General features: G+C 38.8%; 1 protein-coding gene across 1 annotated transcript in view; it reads right to left on the bottom strand.

Moving 5' to 3' along the window:
• LOC149010903 (2-oxoglutarate (2OG) and Fe(II)-dependent oxygenase superfamily protein) overlaps window positions 1-24,827 on the bottom strand; it is a 101,768-nt gene that overhangs the window by 28,497 nt on the left and 48,444 nt on the right. The window contains exons 5-6 of the mRNA XM_089160402.1: window positions 13,271-13,366; window positions 12,994-13,044 (exon numbers count right to left, since the gene is read on the bottom strand). Of these exons, the coding sequence (XP_089016528.1) occupies window positions 12,994-13,044; window positions 13,271-13,366 (147 nt within the window). The remainder of the gene's footprint in view (window positions 1-12,993; window positions 13,045-13,270; window positions 13,367-24,827) is intronic.

Raw genomic sequence — 24,827 nt, 5'->3', positions numbered from 1 at the left:
GGGAAGAAACTTCATCTAAATATCATAAAATGAAAAAATGTTTACACAAGCAGAAAGAACGGTTAAACAATGATGAAGTCGACCATATTCTTCCAAGCTTGATTTAATTCCCGAGCAAAAAGAGTTGCAAAAAAGAAAAAAAAAAGATCATGCTTAGGCATCCTTGGTGGTATCTTCCTCGTCTGAATTCTCTCCACCACTCGCCTCGTTCCCTCCATCAGCGTTGGCCTCTGCTTCTCCGACTAGGGTCAGCTCCCAGTTTAAGTCTAAAAAATACCGACCTCAACTAGGGCACCTCTCGGGGAAGGATTTTTACCAACAGCCCATGACAATCAAACAACCCCTAGCTCATCTTAAATACTAGGGTCAACAAAATTCTCAAACCCAGAGATGTCAAGGTTGGGGTACTTCTGAAGTACATCCCTATACCTATACCTCTGACCATAGTTGAAGCTAGGCCCAGCAACTTCCACCATTAAGTCAAGACATTTCTTTGTTTTGACCCAGCGCCTTATCACTTCATGACAAAGTTCATCTGATAAGTCATTGAAGGTTGCTGGTGAAGCCTGAGCAAGTTGATTCCGAAGATGCTCCACCTACTCTCGAGCAGCTGACCTATCCTTGGACAAAGCTTCGAGCTCACTTTTCCTCTCATTCAATTCCTTCTCTTTGTCTACCAGCTTTTGCTCGAGAGACTTAATGAGATTAGCAGACGCACTAACTAACCCCTCCAACTCCGTGACTTCGGAAACGAGTTCGGCTTCCTTACTGGAAAAGTCCTCATTCCTCGGCCTAAGCTTCGACACCTCGATTTCCTTTTTCTTCAAGTTGCCATAGTTATACATACTCAGGTGATCTTGCCGAGTAATTTCCAAGCAAGATCCCAACGCCTGAGTAAGGTTACAAAGCATCATGGCAACAAATTTGTTTTAGTTAAAATATTCATCAATTTGAAGGAGAGAAAAGACAAGCAAGAAAACATACTTGGTCGTGACATAGTATCGTCGCAACGGAGTCAAACCATCCATGAACTTCTGGTCGGCCGGAAGAAGGATGTTCAAGAGCCACTCCTTAGTGACTAGCGTCCCCCCTAATTATTATAGAGCACACTCAACTGTCATCAACAACCAGTGGGAAGAAGTAAGGTGGTCGAACAAAGGTCGAGCTAGTAGGAACCGAACTGGATGTCTCCGCTCGATCAAAGACTTTTGAGCATTACTGGGGAGGAAGAGGGAGATCAGTTAAGGACTCTTCCTCTGCCCCGCAAACGAAGCATGTTCGATCCTAGGACATTTGTCTTGGCAGGACACACGATCGACTCTTGGCTTTCTCACCCTCTTCGTTGCTCTAGGAGGAGGGTCCCATATGTGCTCTAGCTTTGCTTCTTGCACCCCTAGGTTTTTCAGGTTTGGTCAGGTGCTTCTCCTCAACCTCCTTAATTTTTGTTGCTCCAACTTTGGCACACACAGCCGGACTCAGAAACACTACACGAGGAAGAGAGTTGAAGATTAGATTCAAACCAACAACAGATGAACAACTTGAGATTAATAAGAATAAACAGTAACTTACCGAGTAAAAAACCCCAGAAACTTAGGATCTTTGGGTGTTCTGGGCAATAGCCGTTCATTGCTCAAAGATTCTCGTCTTTGGTTAGAATATGAAGGATTTTCTCTTTAGCTCTGTTCTCTAGGGGGTAAGAAGTGGAGGGTCGTTCGACCCTTTGACAGGACCAAGACTCCAAAAAGTTGGAAAAGGAGACATGCTCAAGGGGCAAACATATAAAAACTTGGGACGCCACCCTTCAATGTTTGAAGGAAGCGTTTCATTACCTACAAGGTTCCCGTCCCACCCAGATCAGCTGAACGGTCTCTTGGATAGATAGAACCAGCCACTCTGCTCCATCTTTTTGGCCATAAAAAATAAAGAAATAAAGCCTAAGAAAGGCGAACATTTGACCGTCTCTTGTTGACAAAACCCCCAGAAACACATGAGGTTACGCCAACTGTTCGAGGCCAACATCCCCAGACACATCTCAAAATAATAGAGAATCTCAAGCTAAAATGGGGTGAACAGGAAGTCTAAACCCACTCTTCAATGAATCCTCGTAAAGAACAAACCCGCCTGGTCGGCACTTGTCAGCTCGTTCAATCCTATCTAAAACCTTAAGGTTGTAGCCTTGAGGGATCTTATATCTAGCCCTCAGGTATTCTAATCGCTCTTCACTTGTCTCTAAATTTCGAAACTAAAGATCTGATTTATTATGATCGAACTCTAATTGATCGAGAGAAGGATCTTTTGCTTGCTCGACCTTGTATTCCTCGGGCATCAGACTATCCACCCATTTCTTTCTTTCAGCCTTAAATTTGGCTCGAGCACTAATGGTAGATTTACCTCGACCATCACATGGAATAACACGTGGTCAACACTCATGCTTAGAATTCTCACCCTTGTTCCCAGAAGATTCCCAAGGAGACACTGAAAGAGATTGAAGTTTCTAGGGCTTTTTACTCGGTATGGAGTAATTTTGAAGTTTCTGGGGTTTCTGGGATTGTCAACACTATCGACTCAAAATGATTTGGATTCTTGCCTACTACCTATTTCAATCATAATAAACACATTGAAAAGGTAACATTCAAGTATATAGTATATATGAGAAGAACCGAGAATATTACCAAGTACAAGTCTGTTCTATTCCATGTCTCTCTCTTCCCTTTACACCCCATACAAATGACAATACACATCTCATGATGTTTGCTCCATATAGTTGTCGACTACATCTCTATACATGGCATCATCCACATGCCTAAGATGTCTTGACGGTGGAATGTTGGGAATCTCCGGATAAGGAACTGGCTTAACTGCATTTGGAAGTGTTGGTGCTGGCTATAGCATAGAGTGGAAGATCTCCACAATAAATGAAGAAACACCCTAATCGTTGGTAGGGGCAAGGACACCATAAGCTCCATAATACCAATATAGTTCCAGTGGCTGACTCCGATACGTGACAATGGGAGGGACATCATAAGCTCCATAAGTTCCATGACCATAATGCCCCACTAATAGCTGAACCTGAGTCTGATATCTAGGAGGGACACCCTAAGGTCCATAAGCTTCATAAGTTGACCTTTAAAATCAATACTTTTCACAGCAGTATCATATGAAGACTCTGCAGGTCTATGCCATCCGGATCCTCTAAAGGTGGACTCTCTAGAATCATCTATGTTCATCGATCTCATAGATCCCACCAAGCTCTCTACATCAGCCGGACAGTAAGACCCATATGATGGCATGTCCTCTGTGCTATCTCCCCGTTGTCTCCCCTTCCCCTTCCTTGAATATATCGAGGAAACAATTTTGCCTCGAGTTACAACTCCATTATAGTATGAATCCTATGTCGCGTGGGAGGACCCTCGCCTGTGAATCTCAATGGTCGTCCTCCCCCTCCCTGACTCTCATGTATTGTTGGTGATGGTGGTTTGTCCCTAGGATCAACTGAATCTTGATCGTGAGATCCAACACCCTCCTCATCCCCTCCATCATCATCATCGTCATCGTCGTCATAGTCGTCGGGGGTGCATAAGTCCCATCATCCTCAATGTTGGACTAGGCAATCAAATCCTCACTTTGAATTGCACTAAGGTGTGGCACAAACGGATGGGCGGGCGCCGCATGTGCATTCCCCTTCTAGACCATGAAGTCGGCCACATCAGCCCGCATCTCCTATGTAATCTATCTATTGGGACAACCCCCCTCTTCATCCAACAAGGGCTCTCCATTGTCCCGAATCTAGTCAACTACTAGATTATCATCATCATTCATCTCAAACATGTTAGCCAACTGGATATTGTTACTCTCTTTGTCCATCCTCTATCTAATATGATTCTCCCTCAGTCTCATATTATAGTGTATGTAGACAAGGTCCTCTAGACACTTCACACCCAATATATTACGCCTCTTTTAGTGGATGAGGCTGAAGGTGCTCCAATTTCGCTCACAACCAGTGGCAGAACATGTCTGGGAGAGCACTTTGCTTACAATCATACTCAATTAGGGTGAGTTACGTCCAAATTGCAACCACCATCCAACTGCAACAAACATAGACTCCAAGTCATTTCGATACTTAAGTAACTAAGTTAAGATAGATATAACTAATTAAATATAAAATGAATTAACATACCCCCAGAGGTGGATTCCCATCCCGATATGGCCACAGAACAACCAAAGCTCCCAGTGGCATCCGTAAATGCCTTTATCTAAAATATAAAGAAAGAAAAAAAAAACTAGGTTAATACTTAATAACTTAGTATAAAACTAGGAATTATGAATATCAACACTACTTCACCCCATAAGGATGATTGCCTATTTAGTTGGATCCGGTTCCAACCTCTCCACTACAGTTTGGACTGCATCTAGCAAATCTTGCCTCATCCCAAAATTGTCTTCGTAACAGTATGTGGGATTTAGATAGTACGTTGTGTAAGAAAAAGCAAAAATAAAAGGGAATAGTCAATACTTAATAGTGTGATAATATAATGAAAATTAAATTGATTCCTAGACTTAACAACTCACCAGCCTTACTTAGTGGATGTTGCAACACAGACTCCCATTTAACTTGGACGATGTCAAGGATTTTCTTGTTGTCTTGTGGGTATACCTAAGCAATTTGTTGCTTCATTCTATCTACTGCAACCCATATGTGTGGTAGAGTAGATCTTCTATGTTGATCTACCATCCTCAACACATATACCACAAGCTCAAGCATCTTCACCACTGTCCTCACATTATTCCAAAAACTAACGTCAACTGTGCTCTCCTTCCTCCTACGGATGAAGAACCCTCCCAGTTAAACCACTGCTCTGATGCAAACATGCTCCTAAGGCCAGTCATCCTACTTTCAAAGCTCTATAGTGCTATCCAATTGGTAGCAAATCTAGTTATGCCTAGCCTCACTAAGTCATCTGACACTTGTCCCTCATCATCTTTAATGCATAAGTGTGAACATAAATGAAGGTGCTAACTTGCCGGCCTTGCTCCACGGTCTTCTTCACAAGTTTGACCTTTCCTATGTCCTTTAACATTAAGTCGTTGTAGTGAGCAGCACATGGAGTCTAAAAGAGCTTATATACGTCCATCAAGGCATCAATACAAAGTGATAAAGTGTATATGTAATATATGTATTCAAAAATGAAAACTAGTACTAGAAGTAGAAGTATGTTTTGATACCTCGGGTTCCCCTACATCTTCAACCCAGCTTTATTACTTTTATTCGTATATTGATCTCTCTTATCGCTACCTACTAGTGGTCCTTGTTGCTGATGGATGTGAAGAATGCCTTCTCTGTGGATTTGCATGAGGAAGTGTACATGGAGTAACCACCTAAGTTTGTTTGCACAGGGGGAAAAGGGTCTGGTCTGTCATATCCACAAATCATTATATGGCCTCAAACAATATGTATTCAAAAATGAAAACTAGTACTAGAAGTAGAAGTATGTTTTGATACCTCGGGTTCCCCTACATCTTCAACCCAGCTTTATTACTTTTATTCGTATCTTGATCTCTCTTATCACTACCTACTAATGGTCCTTGTTGCTGATGGATGTGAAGAATGCCTTCTCTGTGGATTTGCATGAAGAAGTGTATATGGAGTAACCACCTGAGTTTGTTGCAAAGGGGGAGAAGGGTCTGGTCTGTCATATCCACAAATCATTATATGGCCTCAAAAATCACCTTGAGCATAGTTTGGACGATTCACTTTCGTTGTGTTAGAATTTGGGATGACATTGTTTTCTAGACACTTTGATGTTGGGAGAATCTTTCTTGTGGTTTATGTTGATGATATTGTCATTAAAGGAGATGAAGGAATCGACAGGTTGAAGACCTATTTACAAGAGAAATTTCAGACCAAAGACTTGGGCAACCTAAAATATGTTCTAGGAGTTGAAGTAGCCTAATCAACAAAAGGCATCTTCTTGTCTCAAGGGAAGTGTGTAATCGATTTAATCTCCGAACCGGAATGTGGTATCAAAACCTCTAGACCCTTCCATGGAAACCAACTTAAAGTTAATGCTAGAAGATGGAAACATTCTTGACAATCCAGAGAAGTATGGAAGACTTGTAGGAAAGTTAAATTATTTGACTATGACTTGACCTAGCATTGCCTTTCCTGTCATTGTTGGAAGGATCTTTCATGTGGTTTATGTTGATGATATTGTCATTATAGGAGATGATACTTTAGGAATTGATAGGTTTAAGACCTATTTACAAGAGAAATTTCATACCAAAGACTTTGGCAAACTAAAATTCATTTTAGGAGTTAAAGTAGCCCAATCAACAAAAGGCATTTTCTTGTCTCAACGGAAGTATGCAATCGATTTATTCTCCGAACCGGAATGTGGAATCGAAACCTCTAGACACTCGCATGGAAACCAACTTAAAGTTAATGCTAAAAGATGGAAACATTCTTAACGATCCAAAGATGTATGGAAGACTTGTAGGAAAGCTAAATTATTTGACCATGACTTGACTTGGCATTGCCTTTCTTATCAATGTTGTGAGTCAGTTGTTTGCCCCATGCACAACACATTGAAATGTAGTTATTCGAATTTTGAGATATCTTAAGGAAGCACCAAGACATGGATTTCTCTATACTAATCATAGTCATAGGGATGTTGAAGGATTCTCTGATGCTGACTGGGTTGCAATGTTGGAACACCTATTGAAAGATCAACTACAAGCTATTGTAAGTTTTTGTTGGAGGAAACCTTGATTTTTAGAAGAGTAAGAAACAAACTATGGTAGCAAGGTCAACGTAGAATATAAGTGTCGTGCTATGGCACATTTCACGTGTGAGATAGTATGGATAAAATTATTACTCTAGAAGTAAGGATTTGTTAATGACTCACTAACGAAGTTGTGGTGTGATAACCATGCTACTGTTCAAGTAACATCCAATCCAGTCTTTCATGAATGTACCATGCATATTGAAGTTGATTGACACTTTGTCCGTGAGAAGTTACAACAGGGCTTAATATTCCCCGTCCATCTGAGAACTGGAGAGCAACTTTCAGATTTGTTACCAAAGTTTAGGTAGTGCAAGGGTTGACTATATTTGTAACAAGTTGGGCATGAGTAATATATATGATCTGGTTTGAGGGGGAGTGTCAAGAAGGGCATTTTGGGAAAATAAAAGTTTCATTGAGAGTTAGCGCATTGATGGTAAGGAGGCAGCAATTAGGAGTCTTAGGTCTATCAAACTTGGGAGTTCTTCTCCTATTTTCTTCTATTTTGTTTCCCCTACAAATTCAAAGTGTAAACGGCCTATATATAGTGGATTGGGCTCATAAGTTTGCCAATAAGTTTGTGAATTCAAAGTGTAAACAGCCTCACACTATATATAGTGGATTGGGCTCATGATTGGGCTCATAAATAGTGTATGATCAGCATTGCTTTGCTTATACCCAATAGAAGTCATTGCCTTTAGGAGGTGTCCAAACCAGCATCTAGGAGATCGGTTTAACCCATAAATTGACCTCTTCAACCGACAAACTTTCCCTACAGTGTTCTCATCGGAGAAACCATATAGGATTTCCATATAGACTTCTTCCTTTAACTCCCCACGTAAGAAGGCATTCTTTACATCTAGTTGGTGTAAGTTCTAGTCTTTGCTCACAACTATAGACAACAGAACTCTGACAGTGTTCAGCTTGGAAATAGGGGCAAAATTCTCCTGATAATCAATCCCATAGGTTTGGGTAAACCCCTTTGCAACTAGTCTAGCCTTCAACCTATTGATTGATCCATCCATATTTTGTTTAACCACAAACACCCATTTGCAGCCCATGGGTTTTTTTCCTGGAGGAAGTGTAACCAGCTCCCAAGTATCATTTTTCTTCATTGCCTGCATTTCCTCTACCATAGTTGCCTTCCATTTCTTATTAGCATAGGCTTCCTGCCAACTTTTAGGAATAGATATATATGATAGAGAGGATGTAAAAGCACGGTAAGAGTCAGACAAAGAACCATAAGAAACATATTTAGCAATGCAATGTTGAGTACAAGATCTGACTCCTTTTCTAACTGCAATAGGAAGATTAGAAGAAGATACCTCAAGGAGAAAGTAGAATCTAATTCTGGAGCAGGAGACTGAAGTGGTAACGTGTCACCTTTCTCCACCTGCTTTGGCCGGTTGTAATTCTTCCTTTGATAAGTCTACACCTCCTTATTCTGGTCAATCGTATTTTAGAAAACCTCAATAGTGTGTCTCACAGGAGTGGTCTCCCCCTAACTAGGTTCTTCACATAGTTTAAAAAACAGAGGGGGAGAATTAGAGTCCTTAGGTATATTAGTTGAAGTTTCTCCCTGGTCAGGAAATACTTCTTGAACTCCTAAGTTGTGTTGTGGTGGTGTGATAGAGAGGTCTAGAGTTTGAAAAAGCACCTCTCCTCTAGGACTCTCCCCCCTAGAGAGGTGTATAGTAAGCGCAAGACTCATTCATGGGGACAATGGTTTTCCTAGAAAGAGGATGATAACATTTGTACCCTTTCTGAGTAGCAGAATACCCGAGAAATATGCAGCGTAGGCCGCAGGAAGCCAGCTTACTTTGATGGGCTATGATTCTAGCATAACATATACATCCAAAAACCTTTGGGGGAATAACAAAAGAAGCGGTTCCCTAGAGAAGCTCATTAGGACACTTAAAATCAAGTATCCTACTAGGCATCCTATTCATAAAGTAAGAGGCAGTGAGTATAGCATTACTCCAGTATTGGTCAGGGACATTTATAGCAATCATAAGTGAATGGGCTATCTCTAAAAGATGTCGATTCTTCCTTTCAGTGACCCCATTTTGGACAGTTGTATCAACACAACTGATCTAGTGTATTATGTCAGAGTCAAAGAAATATCTCTGAAACTCACCATCAATATACTCTATGCCATTGTCACAGCGAAGGAACTTCACAGTGGCATTGAACTGAGTTTTAATCATATTATAAAAAACACGAATAACCTCATTTTTTTGTTAAAGATAAATCAAAGTAGAACGAGTGTGACAATCAACAAAAGTAATAAAGTACCTATGGCCAGTAATAGATAAACGTCGGCAAGGGCCCCACACATCAGTATGAATTAGTTCAGAAGGAATAGATTTTCTATTATGAAGAGAAGGTAAATAAGTAGAACGCATCTGTTTCGCAAAAATGCAGGCTTCACAAAAAAATTCATCCTTTTTACAAGAAGAAACTAAATCGGGAAATACTTTCTTAAGAGTTTCTAGAGGAGGGAAACCTAGCCTACGGTGCCACTGATGAAAGTCTGATATTACTGAATGGACCTGATTAGGAGATGCAATTACAATAGAAGTAGATCCTCTAATTGGCTTCAACAGATAAAGTATATTGTCTAGTTTACCACATCCAATCTCCTTCCCCGTTACCAGATCATAGAAGACATAGTAAGATGGGGTAAAATCACTTTACAATTCAAGTCATGTGTAAGACTACTGATAGAGAGCAAGTTAGTAGAGAAAGAGGGAACGTGTAAAACTTTAGACAAAGAAAGTGATGGAGAATGTTGAATGGTCCCTTTTCCAACAAGTGAAGAATAGGAGCCATCAGCAGTTCAAACTTTATGTTTTTCGGAAGTTGAAGCATAATGTGAAAAAAAAGGAAGAGGAACCTGTCATATGATTTGTGGCTCCTGTATCAATGATCCAAGGAGCAGAAACTGAAGAAACATGGTAGCCTATATAAGTTTTACCTGAAATAGCAAGGTAGAAGTTGGAATGGGTGGTGGAGGAACCAGTAGTAGAGGTTGTACCGGCAACAAAAGACTGCAAAATACGTTGCAGAATAACTAACTCCTCCTGTGAAAAACCAATGTCTGCAGAGGGTGTTGTGGAAACTGTCTCAAAAATTTTAGCTTTCAGTTTTCCCCTTCTTTGTGCTCTTTTTTGCTCAAAATCAACAGGCTTCCCATGGAGCTTCCAACAATTGGCCTTAGTATGATATGGTTTGTGACAATGCTCACACTTGACAATCTCCTTAGCCGAATCAGATTTAGTGCTAACAGACTGTAAAGCTGATTTCTCCACAATAGGAGCATGAAGCATGGCTAATCAACGGCTTTCCTCACACTGAACAAGGACATAAGACTGTTTAGTGTAGGAAAGGGCGAACGGCTTAATACTTGCTCTCTGATCTGATCATACTCCACATTCAATCCTGCCAAGAAGTCATATACCCAAATCTTATCAACGTGCTTCCTGTAAGTAGTTACATCATCTGGATTAGTGGGGTGATAATCCCCATAATGATCCAACTCCTACCAAAGAGATCGCAACTCAGCATAATATTGAGCCACAGTCAGTTCCTTTTGGGTAGTCTCATGAAGCTTCTTTCGTAGCTCATAAACCTGTGCATCATTCTCCAACTGTTCATATGTTTCAGCAAGTAGTCTTCCGATTTGAGCTGCAGTATCAAGTAATAGGTATCCACAGGCAATATTTAGATTCATGGAATTCAAAAGGAATGACATAATAAGAGAATCATTCAAGATCCATTTATCCTGTGAAATACATGTGGTAATAGATTTGATGGTGGTGCCCGTAATGTGTCCAACGGGCATCACTCTTCCGGCAATAGTCAGGTAAGCAGATCGAGATCAGATCAAATAATTGGTTCCATCAAATCTTACAGAAAGAGGATGAAGAGTGGGGTAACATTCAGAGCCAATGGGAGCAATAGTACCATCGGTAGTTGCCATGTTGAAAAAATTATCTGTAGTTCTTCAGTATTCACCCTTCAACTGAAATGTCGCAGAATTCAATAACTAAACCACAATTCAAAAAGTGCATATAAGGAATTTTTCTTTTTCTTTCTTTCTTCTTCTTCTCACCTTTTTTTATACTATGGAAAATTACAAATAAGCCCTTGGAAAATCTGAAATTACAAGTAGGTCCCTGAAACTATTTAAATTTGCAAATAGGTCCCTGTAACTATGCAAATTTGCTAGTAACTCCCTAAAACTATGCAAAATTTCAGATAACCCCGTGAAACTATGCAAAAATACATATATGTCCCTGTAAGTATGCAAATTTACAACTAGATCCCTAAAAAATTCAAATTTACCAACGAAACCCCTAAAACATCAGCATTTTTTCCTTCTGTTTTTGGGCTGATAGAACCTCAAGGAGGGAAAAAAACCTAAATATGGTTTGATGAATTCAAGGGTCGATCGAATAGTTTTAAAGGAGCTTCCGTTTTAGACAAAGGAGGAAAAAACAAAGGAAGGCGGTGATTCGAGAAAAAAAAGAGGAAGGCAGTGGACTTTCTTGGCTAAAAACTCACTGTTTCTGTTTAAAAAACTTATTCTTTTTTTTTTTTTTTTTTTTTGGTTCTTGTTCTTCTGGTTGTTAAAGCAGCGATGGAATCAACGGTTGAAGCAGTGATGGTAGCAGCGCTGTTTCTGTTGAAAAAAAAACAGTTTTTTTCTGTTCTTGTTCTTCCAATTGTTGCAAAAGCAGGAAGCAGCGGACGATCGATTGTGGTGGTGTCTTCTGTTCTTGTTCTTCTCTCCTCTCTATTTCTCGTTTCAATGGTGTGAGCACATACAGTATCGAGCCGTATACCTACACTGTAATGATCGTATGAATGGAAACGAATCTCATCATCTCCTTCTTCTCTCTCTCCTCTCTTCTTTTTTCTGTTCGCGATCTTCCCTAATCGTCTCGAGGCATTGATGCCATGTTGAGAAAGCCGATTATAGTAGAATGGCTTAATATGATCAATGTGATGTCAAGCCCTCTATTTATAATAAAGTGGAAATAACACTATTACATAAATACCCTTACTTAGGTAACAAGAAAATAGAAACTTACATGAATACAAACTCTAATAGAATTAGACTCCTAGTAGACTCCAACGGTGATTTTGTGTCTGTATTCATACATCCTAGAAATATAAAGCGGAGTGTTAGGCAGCTATAAAACAATCGACTGCTATGTAGACTTGGTGCCCTAGAGTTTGTATCGATGTCGTATGCTCCCCCCCCCCCCCCCCTAGCACTTCTTTATTTTCTTTTTTATCTATTCTCTTATTGCATCCATGTAGGCGACCTAATTATATTGGGACGAGGGATGATGTTGTTATTGCACCACTAAATCCTAACAAAAAAATTTAAAACTATACTTTGACCCTTATTCTTATTGAGATCAAAAAACAAAAAGTAACCTTAACACCTAATCTCGAGCAGGATTCCAACTTTTCATTCATACTAGGGCTTATTTAATTGGCCAATTGTAAGAGAAGCGATGAAAACACGCCCATGACCCATGTAATCCACTGGGGCTATGAAATTATACCATACCAACACAATACATTAAATTTGTAGCCTCTGCCTGCATGACTGTGCATTGGGATTATCCCAGCATGTGAGCAACTGATACAGGCTCAAGTCCTACTAGATCCCATCTCAACCCTTTTTCTCTTCTACAATAATTTCCAGTATGGAAGAAAATTCAAGATTAATTAGCCATGCAGTCTGCTGAACTATCTCAGATGAATGATGTTCTGTAAACCACACCAGCAACTCGGCTATTCAAATATGAATAGGTGAAGATTAAAAGCATATTTCTCCAGGGATCCAAGTCACCTTGGTCAGTCAGGCAGGATCCTGTTGATGTGTCCTAGCGTCCAGGCCCCCTTCAATCATTTGGGTCATCTAGACAGCATGGCAACTTTGGTCAAAAATATCACATGGTTTCAGATACCAGCAACAGCTATTGACAACAAGAATAATAGGCTGCAGGATTCGTATGCAGCATAAAGGGTACTTTTTATTTTACCGCTAGCATAAGCTGCAGCGACCAAGTTCTACCATACAAAGACAACATGTGGAAGAATGTCAATGACACAAACCAAGTGAAAAGCATGTGCCAAATACAAAAGATGCATCATATTTTACTGCATGAGACGAGGAAATAAATGAGAAAACTACCTCATCGACAGAATGAATATTCCTTTTGTCTGCTGTGTACATAATAACATCCTGACCACATATTCAAACACAAAAATAATGATTAACAACCATAGTACTCTTGCTTGCATCCATTTTTAAATATAATCCTCTTCCATGCAAATATTAGTAGCCAGTATTGGCCTAAAGTAGCAATAAACTCATAATCCAGCATAAGTAGTATGCCAAACAGGCCTAAGCAAAATATTCAAATCTCAAAAGCACATTAAAATAGAATTCGTTAATAATTTCAACTTACTCCAGCAACAGGAACAACAGTCTTTGGTTCCCCATCCTGGAACTGGAATAGTCCACCATTAAAATCCTCACCATGACTATTCAAATAGCAGACAGCCTTTAACCTTAGAAACAACAGAACTGTTTCAGTTTAAGAAGTATAGCATGTTATTAAATATCAGTCCAGCATAATAGCTGCAACTCTACACAATATACACTCCAACTGAAAAACAGAAGGAATTTATAATCACCAAAGTCTCAATACAACAAAGCATACTAATAATGGTAAAAATCACCTAACTAGCAACTCTGGTTACTATAATTGCAAAAACTTGTTAATAGATCCAACTAGTCTCACGACATTAGTTAGTTCCGAGTGAGGGTTTTGAGGACCAAGTTGATGTAACTAGAGGGAACCTCCCCCCCCCCCCCCCTTCTTCCAGAGAAACCCCTAGAGCATAAAAGAAAGAAGGAACAGCAGCCCTATAGGAAGGCCAAACCATATGGGGCAATTTGGTCATTTTAGCACCCCCTTTAGAGTCCTTGGTCTGGTTAGATGCAGCATATTTTTAGGAGTCCAAATCTACTTTTAATTTGTTATTTGAGTCCTTGTTTAGAGTCCCAGTCCAAGTAGGAAAGTCAAATTGGAATCCTATTTCAAATTAGATTCCTTTTTAATAATGTAGTACAGTATTTGATTGATCAAAACAATAGCCAAATAGGACCTTTCACAAGGAATCAAGTTCAGATTTGATAGACTTAAGATGAAACAGAATTTAGATGTGAAAGAGGGTTGAAACTAGAGTGGAATTATAAGGATAATAGCATAACAATACGGGCTGAATAGATCTTACATATGTCTCTTTATATAGCATTCTAAAGAGACAAACATTAATGGTAACATCCAACCACTAGCTAACACCACCTACCTATTAATAACCCAACTATTATCTAACTCTTGACAAAGGATAGCTCCTTTAACAATGAATTCTTTTATTTTCAAAGCACAATCCCTTTTATTGACTTTTCAAGAACTAGACTTGGGCTTAGGTCTAGACCATGAATATGTGGGCTAACTTTAACCCGCTAAAACAGCCCTAGCCCATGAAAAGTCATGGACTGATTTGGGTGATAGCTTTAGACTTTGATGGGCCTGACCCAATGGGCTTCTTCTTTTTTAAATATGTCTTTAATTCTGCATCAACTCTCCCCAGCTTGAAAACATTCATCTCCAACGAATGGATGAATGATATATAATGCTCATACCAATCGAGATTGAGTTTCTCGAGATTTTCAACATGAATCCAAGTGCTATCATGTCGTGGACGATTCTTCCATTTGGACCTCGCCCTTGCCTTGCTTTAAACATTCGGTAATAGGTGTGGAAAATCTTAGAATCATATCATAATATTTTATTAGTATCTTTAATCTAAGTAGATCAGATTGTAATATTCTATTACAGGTATTTTTCTATTCTAGGTAGATTACTCATTTATTGCAATCTTCTATTCTAGGTAGATTACTCATTTATTGCAATCTTCTATTCTAGGTAGATTTCTCATTTATTGTAATCTTCTATTCTAGGTAGATTTCTCATTTATTGTAATCTTCTAGGTAGGATATTCTTTCCTATTTCATAGATAGCAGCTGTGTATACATTGATTGTAAAGTTCTCGAATAATACACAGAAGAATACAACACTTCAATTCCTATTTCGTCATGGCATCAGAGCCAACCAATCTTGGGATTGCTGTTCAACTTTCAGGCCTTCATTGCCTTTAATCTCTGGTGTTTCCGCCACACAGAGATTATTCATCCTTTGGCCTTTATCGCCATTCTTTATTCAACTCTGATCAGTTTTTTTTTTTTTTTTTTTTTCCTTACCTGAAAAACAGATTTTTTCTTTCTCCATCTTGTCTGTCGTTCTACTGCATCTTTGGTTACTATTTCACATACTATTTTTCAACACCTACAAAGAGTATGTTAGAACCAAGAGAGGTTACTTCCGGGACTGCATTTGATCAGACAATCAAAAATCTGCAGAATGGAGAATTGCAGAATATTCAATCTGCCTACAGACTCGATGGAAGAAATTATTTAAAATGGTCTCAACTCATTCGGACCATTCTGAAGGGCAAAGGAAAGATGAGCCACCTGATTGGAGATGGACCGAAACCAGGAGATCCAAAATATGAAGCATGGGACGAAGAAGATTCTATGATTATGGCATGGATGTGGAATTCTATGATTCCAGAAATCAGTGATACATGCATGTTCTTGGCAACTGCCAAAGACATCTGGGAGGCTATCCAACAGACGTATTCTAAGGCGAGAGATGCGGCCCAAGTCTATGAGGTCAAGGTTAAAACAGTAGCAGCCAAACAAGGAAATAAAACAGTTAAAGAATATGCCAACCAGCTGAAAGCTTTGTGGCAAGAGTTGGATCATTACCGAGTCATCAAGACGAAGTGCTCTGAGGATGCTGCAGTACTAAAGCAGTATATTGAGCATGATAGAGTCTATGATTTTTTGGTTGGGTTAAATCCTGAGTTTGACCAAATAAGGGTTCAGATTCTTGGAAAACCAGATGTGTCGTGTTTCAATGAAGTTGTAGCATTGGTTCGAGGGAAAGAGAGCAGAAGAGGACTGATGTTAGAGCCTACAAGTGTTGATAGTTCAGCAATGGTATCTCAAGGAGGAGAGCATTCAACTCCCACAACCGACAAGGCATTTGCTGCTGAAAGTGGAAAAACTGGGCAATTCAAACAGCAAAACAGAGACGATCTATGGTGTACCTATTGCAAGAAAGCTCATCACACACGGGAAAGATGCTGGAAACTTCATGGTAACCTCCTAGCCCAGAGTGGGGGCACAAAGGAGAGCAATCTGGAAATAATGGTCAGGCGCATGTTACATCTGCACAGCAACCTGAAGCCACTAATAAAGAGGTTGCTAGCCTTAATCAAGAGGACATAGAATGTATAAAAACTCTTTTGAGCAACCTTAACTAAAACCAAGTACATGTTCTTTGGCATATTCAGGTGAGTTTCCACTTTCTATTGGATTAAATGTCTTTAGTAATTCTCTTTCAAGCCCCTGGATCATAGATTCAGGTGCAACTAACCACATGACACACTCACCAAATCTTTTCACCACATATTCTCCCCGTCCAAGTAGTAGGAAGATAGCTACTGCTGATGGCTCGTTAACTACTGTGGCTGGAACTGGAAATATTAAGCTCAACTCATCCCTCACCTTGAAAAATGTCCTACATGTTCCTAGACTATCTACAAATCTCGTTTCTGTGAAGAAACTCACGCAAGATTTACATTGTAATGTAATCTTTCACCATAGTCATTGTGTATTTCAGGACAAGGATTCGGGGAGGACGATTGGACATGCTAGAGAAAGGAATAGACTCTACTACCTTGAGGCACCAAGCCAATCACATGCTACTAATGGTAGTCCTTCTCAAACCAATAAAGAAAAAATTTGGCTTTACCATCACAGACTTGGACATCCTTCCTTTAGGGTAATCAGTCTTTTGTTTCCTTCTTTGTTTCAAGGCATACATGTTGATGAGTTTCATTGTGATGTGTGTGAGCTTGCTAAACACAAGCGTGTACCACTTCCTTTAAGCAAGAAAAGAAGTTCCATCCCCTTTTATCTCATTCACAGTGATATTTGGGGTCCTTCTAGAGTTCCTAATGTGTCTGGGGCTAGGTGGTTCGTGTCATTCATTGATGATTGCACTCGTGTCTCATGGATTTTTCTACTCAAAAACAAATCCGACGTTAGTTGTGTTCTTCCCAACTTCCATTCCATGGTTAAAAACCAATTTGGAGTTAGTATAAAAAGATTTAGATCTGATAATGCCAGAGACTATTTCAATCAAATTCTAACTCCATTCTTTCAAAGGGAGGGAATTATACATGAGTCATAGTGCGTTGATACCCCACAACAAAACGGAGTAGCTGAACGGAAAAATGGCCACCTTCTTGATGTAACTAGAGCCTCCCTATTCCAATACAATGTGCCTAAGTCATTTTGGGGGGAAGCAGTCCTCACAGCAACTCATCTCATAAATCGGCTGCCTTCGAGAGTCTTAGGATTCAAGAGTCCAATGGATGTCCTTTCCCAGTTCTACCCAAACCTACAAACGACAAATAACCTTGTTCCTCGAAATTTTGGGTGTGTCTCATTTGTTCATATTCATGGACCACATCGGGGTAAATTAGATCCTAGAGCACTCAAATGTTTATTTATAGGATATTCCTCTACTCAAAAGGGCTATAAGTGCTATCACCCTCCTTCAAAAAGGTTATATGTTTCCATTGATGTCACTTTTCATGAACATAAGTCTTATTTTTCCACATCTCATCTTCAGGGGGAGCATTCAATAATGGAAGATAAGAATGGGAATTCCTTACATGACTTAGAGTTCACTCCCAAATACTTCACTATGTCACCTAAGTCAAACTGTGAACAACCTAAACTTGTGTCAGACTCACCTGTGTCAAACTGTGAACAACATGAACATATGTCAAACTTTGAAATGAAAGAGCCTATTTCTGATATTGAGCATGTGAGATTTGGCAAAGGAAAGGTGTTCTCAAGGAAGAAAAATCTTGTTCCAAAATCAGTGCAAGTTCAAGACTCCAATCCAAATTCTGGAAATGAGGTACAAATGACTAATCCTTCACTACAAACCGAATCTGATGTGCCCACAGATAGTAATGAACTAGACCTTCCTATTGCCATTAGGAAAGGCACTAGAGAATGCACAACGAAACCCATATACCCTCTTGCCCAATTCTTGTCCTTTAAACATTTTTCACCATCTCATAGAGCCTTTCTGGTAAGTTTAAACACCATTGCCATTCCTAACAACTTATCTGAGGCTTTATCCAATAAGGAGTGGAAGCAAGCTATGAATGTGGAGATGGAAGCATTAGAAAGCAATGGAACCTGGGAACTTGTAAGGTTACCAGAAGGGAAGAAACTTGTGGGGTGCAAATGGGTCTATACATTGAAGTATCGAGCAGATGGATCTTTAGAAAGGTACAAAGCAAGGTTGGCAGCCAAGGGCTACACCCAAACTTACGGGATTGACTACCTTGAAACATTTGCTCAGTTGCAAAAATGAATACTGTCAGAATCTTACTATCCTTGGCGGCAAATTATGGTTGGGACTTGCAACAGTTTGATGTTAAAAATGCATTCTTGCATGGTGAACTAAAGGAAGAAATTTACATGGAGGTTCCACCGGGTTATGAGAATGATTTAGCTGCTAATACTGTATGCAAGATAAAAAAAGGCCTTATATGGACTCAAACAGTCACCGCGGGCATGGTTTGGCAGATTTACTAAAGTCATGATTAGTATGGGTTACAAGCAAAGTCAAGGAGACCATACATTGTTCATCAAGCACTCATCATCAGGGGGAGTCACGGCACTACTTGTGTATTTTGATGACATAATCGTGACAGGAAATGAAGAAAAAGAGAAACAAAATTTGACTCAATGCTTGGCTAAGGAATTTGAGGTCAAGGCTTTAGGAAGATTAAAATACTTCCTTGGCATTGAAGTTGCTCACTCTCAACAAGGAATTTTCATCTCTCAACAAAAGTATATCACTGATCTCCTTAAAGAAACAGGAATGGCCACGTGTAAACCAGCAAGCACTCCAATAGATCCCAACAGTAAACTTGGGAATGCAGAAGAAGATGTTGTGGACCGAGAAATGTATCAAAGACTAGTAGGAAGACTAATCTATTTGTCTCACACAAGGCCCGACATAGCATATGCAGTTAGTGTAATCAGCCAATTCATGCACAGTCCAAAGGAAATTAACTTGCATGCAGCTCACCGTGTGCTACAATATTTAAAAGGGACGCCAGGGAGAGGCCTTTTAGTTAGAAGGAATAAAGGAATGATACTAGAAGCATACACTGATGCTGATTATGCAAGGTCAGCAGTAAATAGAAGGTCAACCACAGGATATTGCACCTTTCTTGGTGGCAATCTTGTGACATGGAGGAGCAAGAAGCAGAATGTTGTGGCCCGATCAAGTGCAGAAGCCGAATTTTGTGCAATGGCTCAAGGAATATGTGAATTACTTTGGTTGAAGATTATCTTAGAAGACCTAAAGGTTGAATGGGGTGGACCAATGAGACTCTACTATGACAACAAATCAGCAATCAGTATAGCACATGACCCTGTTCAACATGACCGAACCAAGCACATTGAGATTGACAGACACTTCATCAAAGAGAAGCTGGATAGCGGACTGATTTGTACGCCATATGTGTCTACACATAGTCAACTTGCTGATGTATTTACTAAAGGATTGAGCAGCTCAGCCTTTCAAAAATGCATATCCAAGCTAGGAATGGAGAATGCCTATTCACCAGCTTGAGGGGGAGTGTGGAAAATCTTAGAATCATATCATAATATTTTATTAGTATCTTTAATCTAAGTAGATCAGATTGTAATATTCTATTACAGGTATTTTTCTATTCTCGGTAGATTACTCATTTATTGCAATCTTCTATTCTAGGTAGATTACTCATTTATTGCAATCTTCTATTCTAGGTAGATTTCTCATTTATTGTAATCTTCTATTCTAGGTAGATTTCTCATTTATTGTAATCTTCTAGGTAGGATATTCTTTCCTATTTCATAGATAGCAGCTGTGTATATATTGATTGTAAAGTTCTCGAATAATACACAGAAGAGTACAACACTTCAATTCTTATTTCGTCAATAGGTGCCATGACTGCATTGAAGTTCCGAATGACTCCTGTAAGACGATGCAAGTCGATGGAAATTACAAACTTCAATGATTGTCCTTGGGCTAAGCCAATCGATGATGCTTTCTATCTTCTTTGGATCAACTTCAACCCCCTATGTCATAACCCTCATGAAGGCGCTAGGTGCATTCGTCAGACCAAAAAGCATGACCTTCCATTTAAATAGTCCATCATTGGTTTTGAAGACAGTCTTCCATTCGTCTCTAGGCCTAATACGGATCTGATGATAACCACTTCTAAGGCCCAATTTAAAAAAGATCTTAGCGCCGAACATCATTTCTAACAAGGCATCAAGCCGCAGCATAGGAAACCTATACTCAACTGTAATTTTATTGATTGCTAGATTGTCGACACACTTACGCCATGAGCCGTCCTTCTTTGGAGTGAATAATGTCGGTATAACACATGGACTTAAGCTCTCTTGAATGAATCCTTTATGTAGCGACTCATCCACCTGTTGTTTGAATTCATTGTGCTCTGCTAGGCTGAAGTGATAGGCCGGTAGGCTTGGTAACACCGAACCCGATACCAAATCAATGGCATGTAGAATATCGCGCATAAGAGGTAGATCATTAGGCAACTCATCAGGAACCACCTTAGGAAAATCAGAAAGTAACTCTTTGATAAGTGGAGGGAATGTCACCTTATGTTGAGGGGTAACTTCTCTCGTAACAAGAGCCAATATCAGCCTTGTGTTATGGTTTGTGTGAATGAACTCCTGGTGTTCATGCTTTACCTTTTGAGAGTCACCAACATGCTTATTAAATGTAGGTTGTTCTCCAGTGAAATAACTCCATATGTGCTCTTCGATGGTTGGTGCCACAATTGGAATCCTTTGGGGCCCTCTCCCTGTATTCATCTAGGTAGGAAAGTTGGTTATAAAGTGAGTTGGCTAGGATTCCTCACCAAGTGGAGGGTGTGGAGCATGAGTAGAGGCAACAACTCTAGCCTCCATTGCTGAGAACCTCTCTTCCACTTGCTTGTGGCTTGCAGTGATTTGGTTGCTCAATTGCTGCAACATCCCCATCATTGCTACCATAAGGTCAATATCCAATCCAAAAGTTTCACTCCCTATCATGGCTCTGATACCAAATAATGTAGTACTGTATTTGATTGATCAAAACAGTAGTTAAATAAGACCTTTCACAAGGAATCAAGTTCAGATTTGATAGACTTTAAGATGAAACAAAATTTAGATGTGAAAGAGGGCTGAAACTAGAGTGGTATTATAAGGATAATAGCATAACAATAAGGGCTAAATAGATCTCTAAAACAGGGGCAGAACTATGATGAAGAAACTGAAAGGACAATATGAGGGAATTGAGAATAATAATGTAACACCCAGGCTTCACACCGCAAGGTGGATCGATTGTATCGAACACCAACCTACCTTGATTAAACACAAGGATTCTCCATAGAGAATGAATGCTAACAAAGCAATTTGATTTCAATTGATGAGCTGTGTGTTCACCTCTTACATATGTCTCTTTATATAGCATTCTAAAGAGACATAAACATTAATGGTAACATCCGATCCAACCACTAGCTAACACCACCTAACCTATTAATAACCCAACTTCTACCTAACTCTTGACAAAAGAAAACTCCTTTGACAATGAGTTCTTTATTTTCAAAGCACAACCCCTTTTATTGACTTTTCAAGAACTAGACTTGGGCTTAGGTATAGACCATGAATATATGGGCTAACTTTAACCCGCTAAAACAGCCCTAGCCCATGAAAGTCATGGGCTGATTTGGGGGATAACTTTAGACTTTGATGGGCCTGACCCAATGGGCTTCTTCTTTCTTAATATATCTTCAATTCTGCATCACTTAAGTTAGGAGTTTCTTTTAGTTCTGCAATTATTATTTATTTATGAGTCCTTACAACGGAATTCTTTCTTTCTTTAATTAGTGTCCCAGTTGAGTCAAAGGTGAGTGGGAGTTATATTTCAAGTAGAACTCCTTGTTTGTTAGGTTCTATTAGGAAATCCTTTATGTAAGTCTATAAATAAGAGCCATTCATATGTAAAAAAGCAAGTAGATGAATGGCATCATGGAAGCAATTGAGGCTCATACACATGGGAGACATCTGCAACATGGAAGCAAAACTCAAAAGGCAAAAGCTTTTTGATGATGATGTGGCCAAACGTATCTCACAAGGAATGCAAAAATGGCAAACAGCTGGTTTATCAATAACAAAATCCATGAATATCAAAAAGGCATCATTAGGAGTATTTTTTGAAAAAGGGCAGATCAAACAATATAGGAAGAAAAGAAGAGGCAAATCTAGTAATTGAAGAATAAAGATCCCTGGTGGATGAAGGACTCTAGGGGCTAATTGTCATATATGAAAAATATGTAACAAATCATTCCCTTAGTCAAATTCACACTTATCGAGGCATCAACAGTAGAAGGTTGTTTCAGTCAAAGAATGGAATTAGTGTCAACACACCGAGCTCCAGGAGGCATAACCACCAGGGAATTCTGGAACTGAACTCCAGCAGATTTTCATGCAATGAAAAAGTACAGCAGCCAAGTTGCATAAGAAAAATCATCAACATTCTGAACTGTCTGTTAATTTCTACATAAGGGTATATACAATAAGAAACAAGCAAAACCTAGGTTTACTAGGAATAAAAATTTTTTAAAAAAAAAAAACACTACTTTCCCTATACTGTGTGGAAGAGTGTGAAGGCCTAAATACATTTTAAAACTTAAGTTATATACTTATATGACTAGTTTAAATAGTCGCATGATACCTTAATTGACCCACTAAAACAATGAAGGGAACCAAACTGAATCTGGTCCAGCAAAAAAACAGGATCCAAAAAAAATTTGGATAAGGCCTGTTACAGTATCAGTATTATACTCTAGTTGGGCAGCTTCTTCTTGGACTTCTGGTAAATACGGGTCTTTGGCCCTGGTTAGGGCCAAAATATTCTGGCCCTGAACTAGGGCCAAGGGCGGGCCTGGGATTACTCTTTGGCCCGCCCAGCCCATCCCGACCCGTCCCTAATTTTTGGCCTTGACCCAGGCCCTGATTTTGGCCCTGATTTTGGCCCTGATCTTGGCCCTGATCCTGGCCCTGATCTTGGCCCTGATATTAGCCCTAATCCTGACCCTGATCTTGGCCCTGATTTGAGTCTAAAGACTCTGGACCCTCCACCCACATGGAGAGGAATTAATTGTAATACATATAGGTGGATACTTGACACGTGTCAGATTTTAGAAATATGATCATGTTTTGTAGAAAATTAATAAAAATAAATTATAACCTCATTACTAATGTAATAAGCATCTATTTGATTTTGGCCCTGATCCTGACCCTAATTTTGGCTCTAATCTTAATATTAATTTGACGATGATCATGTACTACACTACTAGATTTTTATCCTGATCTTCATACTAACATTGATATTAGTCTTGATTTTGACATTTAGTCACTTTGATCATATTAGACTATAAATTCACTTTTTATATTATTTTTAAGGTAATTTTTATTTTTCCAACAAAGTCATTTTTAGTTCAATAAAATATAGATTTTGTTTTTTGACTAAGGCGAGATAATATATTATAAATAATAAAAACTATTACATAAATAATTAATATCTAACAAATCTATACCCCAACTTCTCATCATGAATATCTAACAAATCTACTGTGATATTTCAAAAAAATTTATTAAAAACATATAGCTATGTTTGTAACTAAAACATCATTTTATTTAACTATGAAAAAAATACTTTTTTTTTTGTTGAACATGGTGGGAGATCTCGCGAGATCTCGGCGAGATCTCGCGAGATATCTCGCCTTTTTAGAAAGGCGAGACGAGATCTCTGGCGAGATCTGCGAGATTGCAGATCTCGCTCGAGATCTTGCCCATCTCGCGAGATCTCGCCAACGGGAGGATTTTCCACACTTTAGGGGCTTTTTAAAGCCCCTATCTCGCTCGAGAGAGGCATCTCTCGCCTCTCTCGAGCCTCTCTCTCTCCTCTATCTGCTGGAAGCCCATATTTGGCCGGAAAACTTCATTTTTGGCCGGAATTTGGCCGGAATTTGTTGGGGATTCAACATAGCAACATCATCAACTCATCTACAACAACAAATTGAAGCATATTTGTAGTGATTCAAGCATATTTCAAGGGATCTTCAAGAAATGTAAGATTTTCCCCCAAATTTGATTTTTTTCAAATACAAGGTTCTACAATGATTGTATGAGTGTGATATAAATATATGTTGATGTTCAAGCTTAGATCTACACTTTCATGGAAAAAAATTTAATTTTCTGTTATTAATTTTTTTTTTGAATTTTCGTATTTAAAAAATATATTATCTAAAAAATTAAAATTAAAGATTATAAATAAATACTTATGATATGAATGTGATTATTATTTATGTTAAACTACATTTAGAGGGCTACAATCTCATGTATTAATATTTTGATTATCATGCTTGCTGTATTTTTTTTATTTAAATAATTAAATAAAATAATTATGAAAAATAATATTTTATTAAAAAATTATCTGTTTTTTTTTTAAAATGATGCTTATATTATGTAGTTTATTTTAAAAATACAAACATGTCTTATTGAGCATTGTATATATGTTATCTTAGAACAAAGTGTGTGTTTTGTTGTTTTATAAATTCTTTTTACATAAAATAATTATAAAAAATAATATGTTATTAAAAATTTATCTGTTTTTTTTTTTTAAATGATGCTCATATTATGTAGTTTATTTTAAAAATACTAACATGTTTGTTTGA

The sequence above is a fragment of the Hakea prostrata genome, chromosome 7, assembly GCF_041222555.1.
Source record: "Hakea prostrata isolate BN-2017 chromosome 7, UWA_Hpros_2, whole genome shotgun sequence".
NCBI classification, from domain to species: Eukaryota; Viridiplantae; Streptophyta; class Magnoliopsida; order Proteales; family Proteaceae; genus Hakea; species Hakea prostrata.
This window is presented reverse-complemented; position numbering and strand designations above follow the sequence as displayed.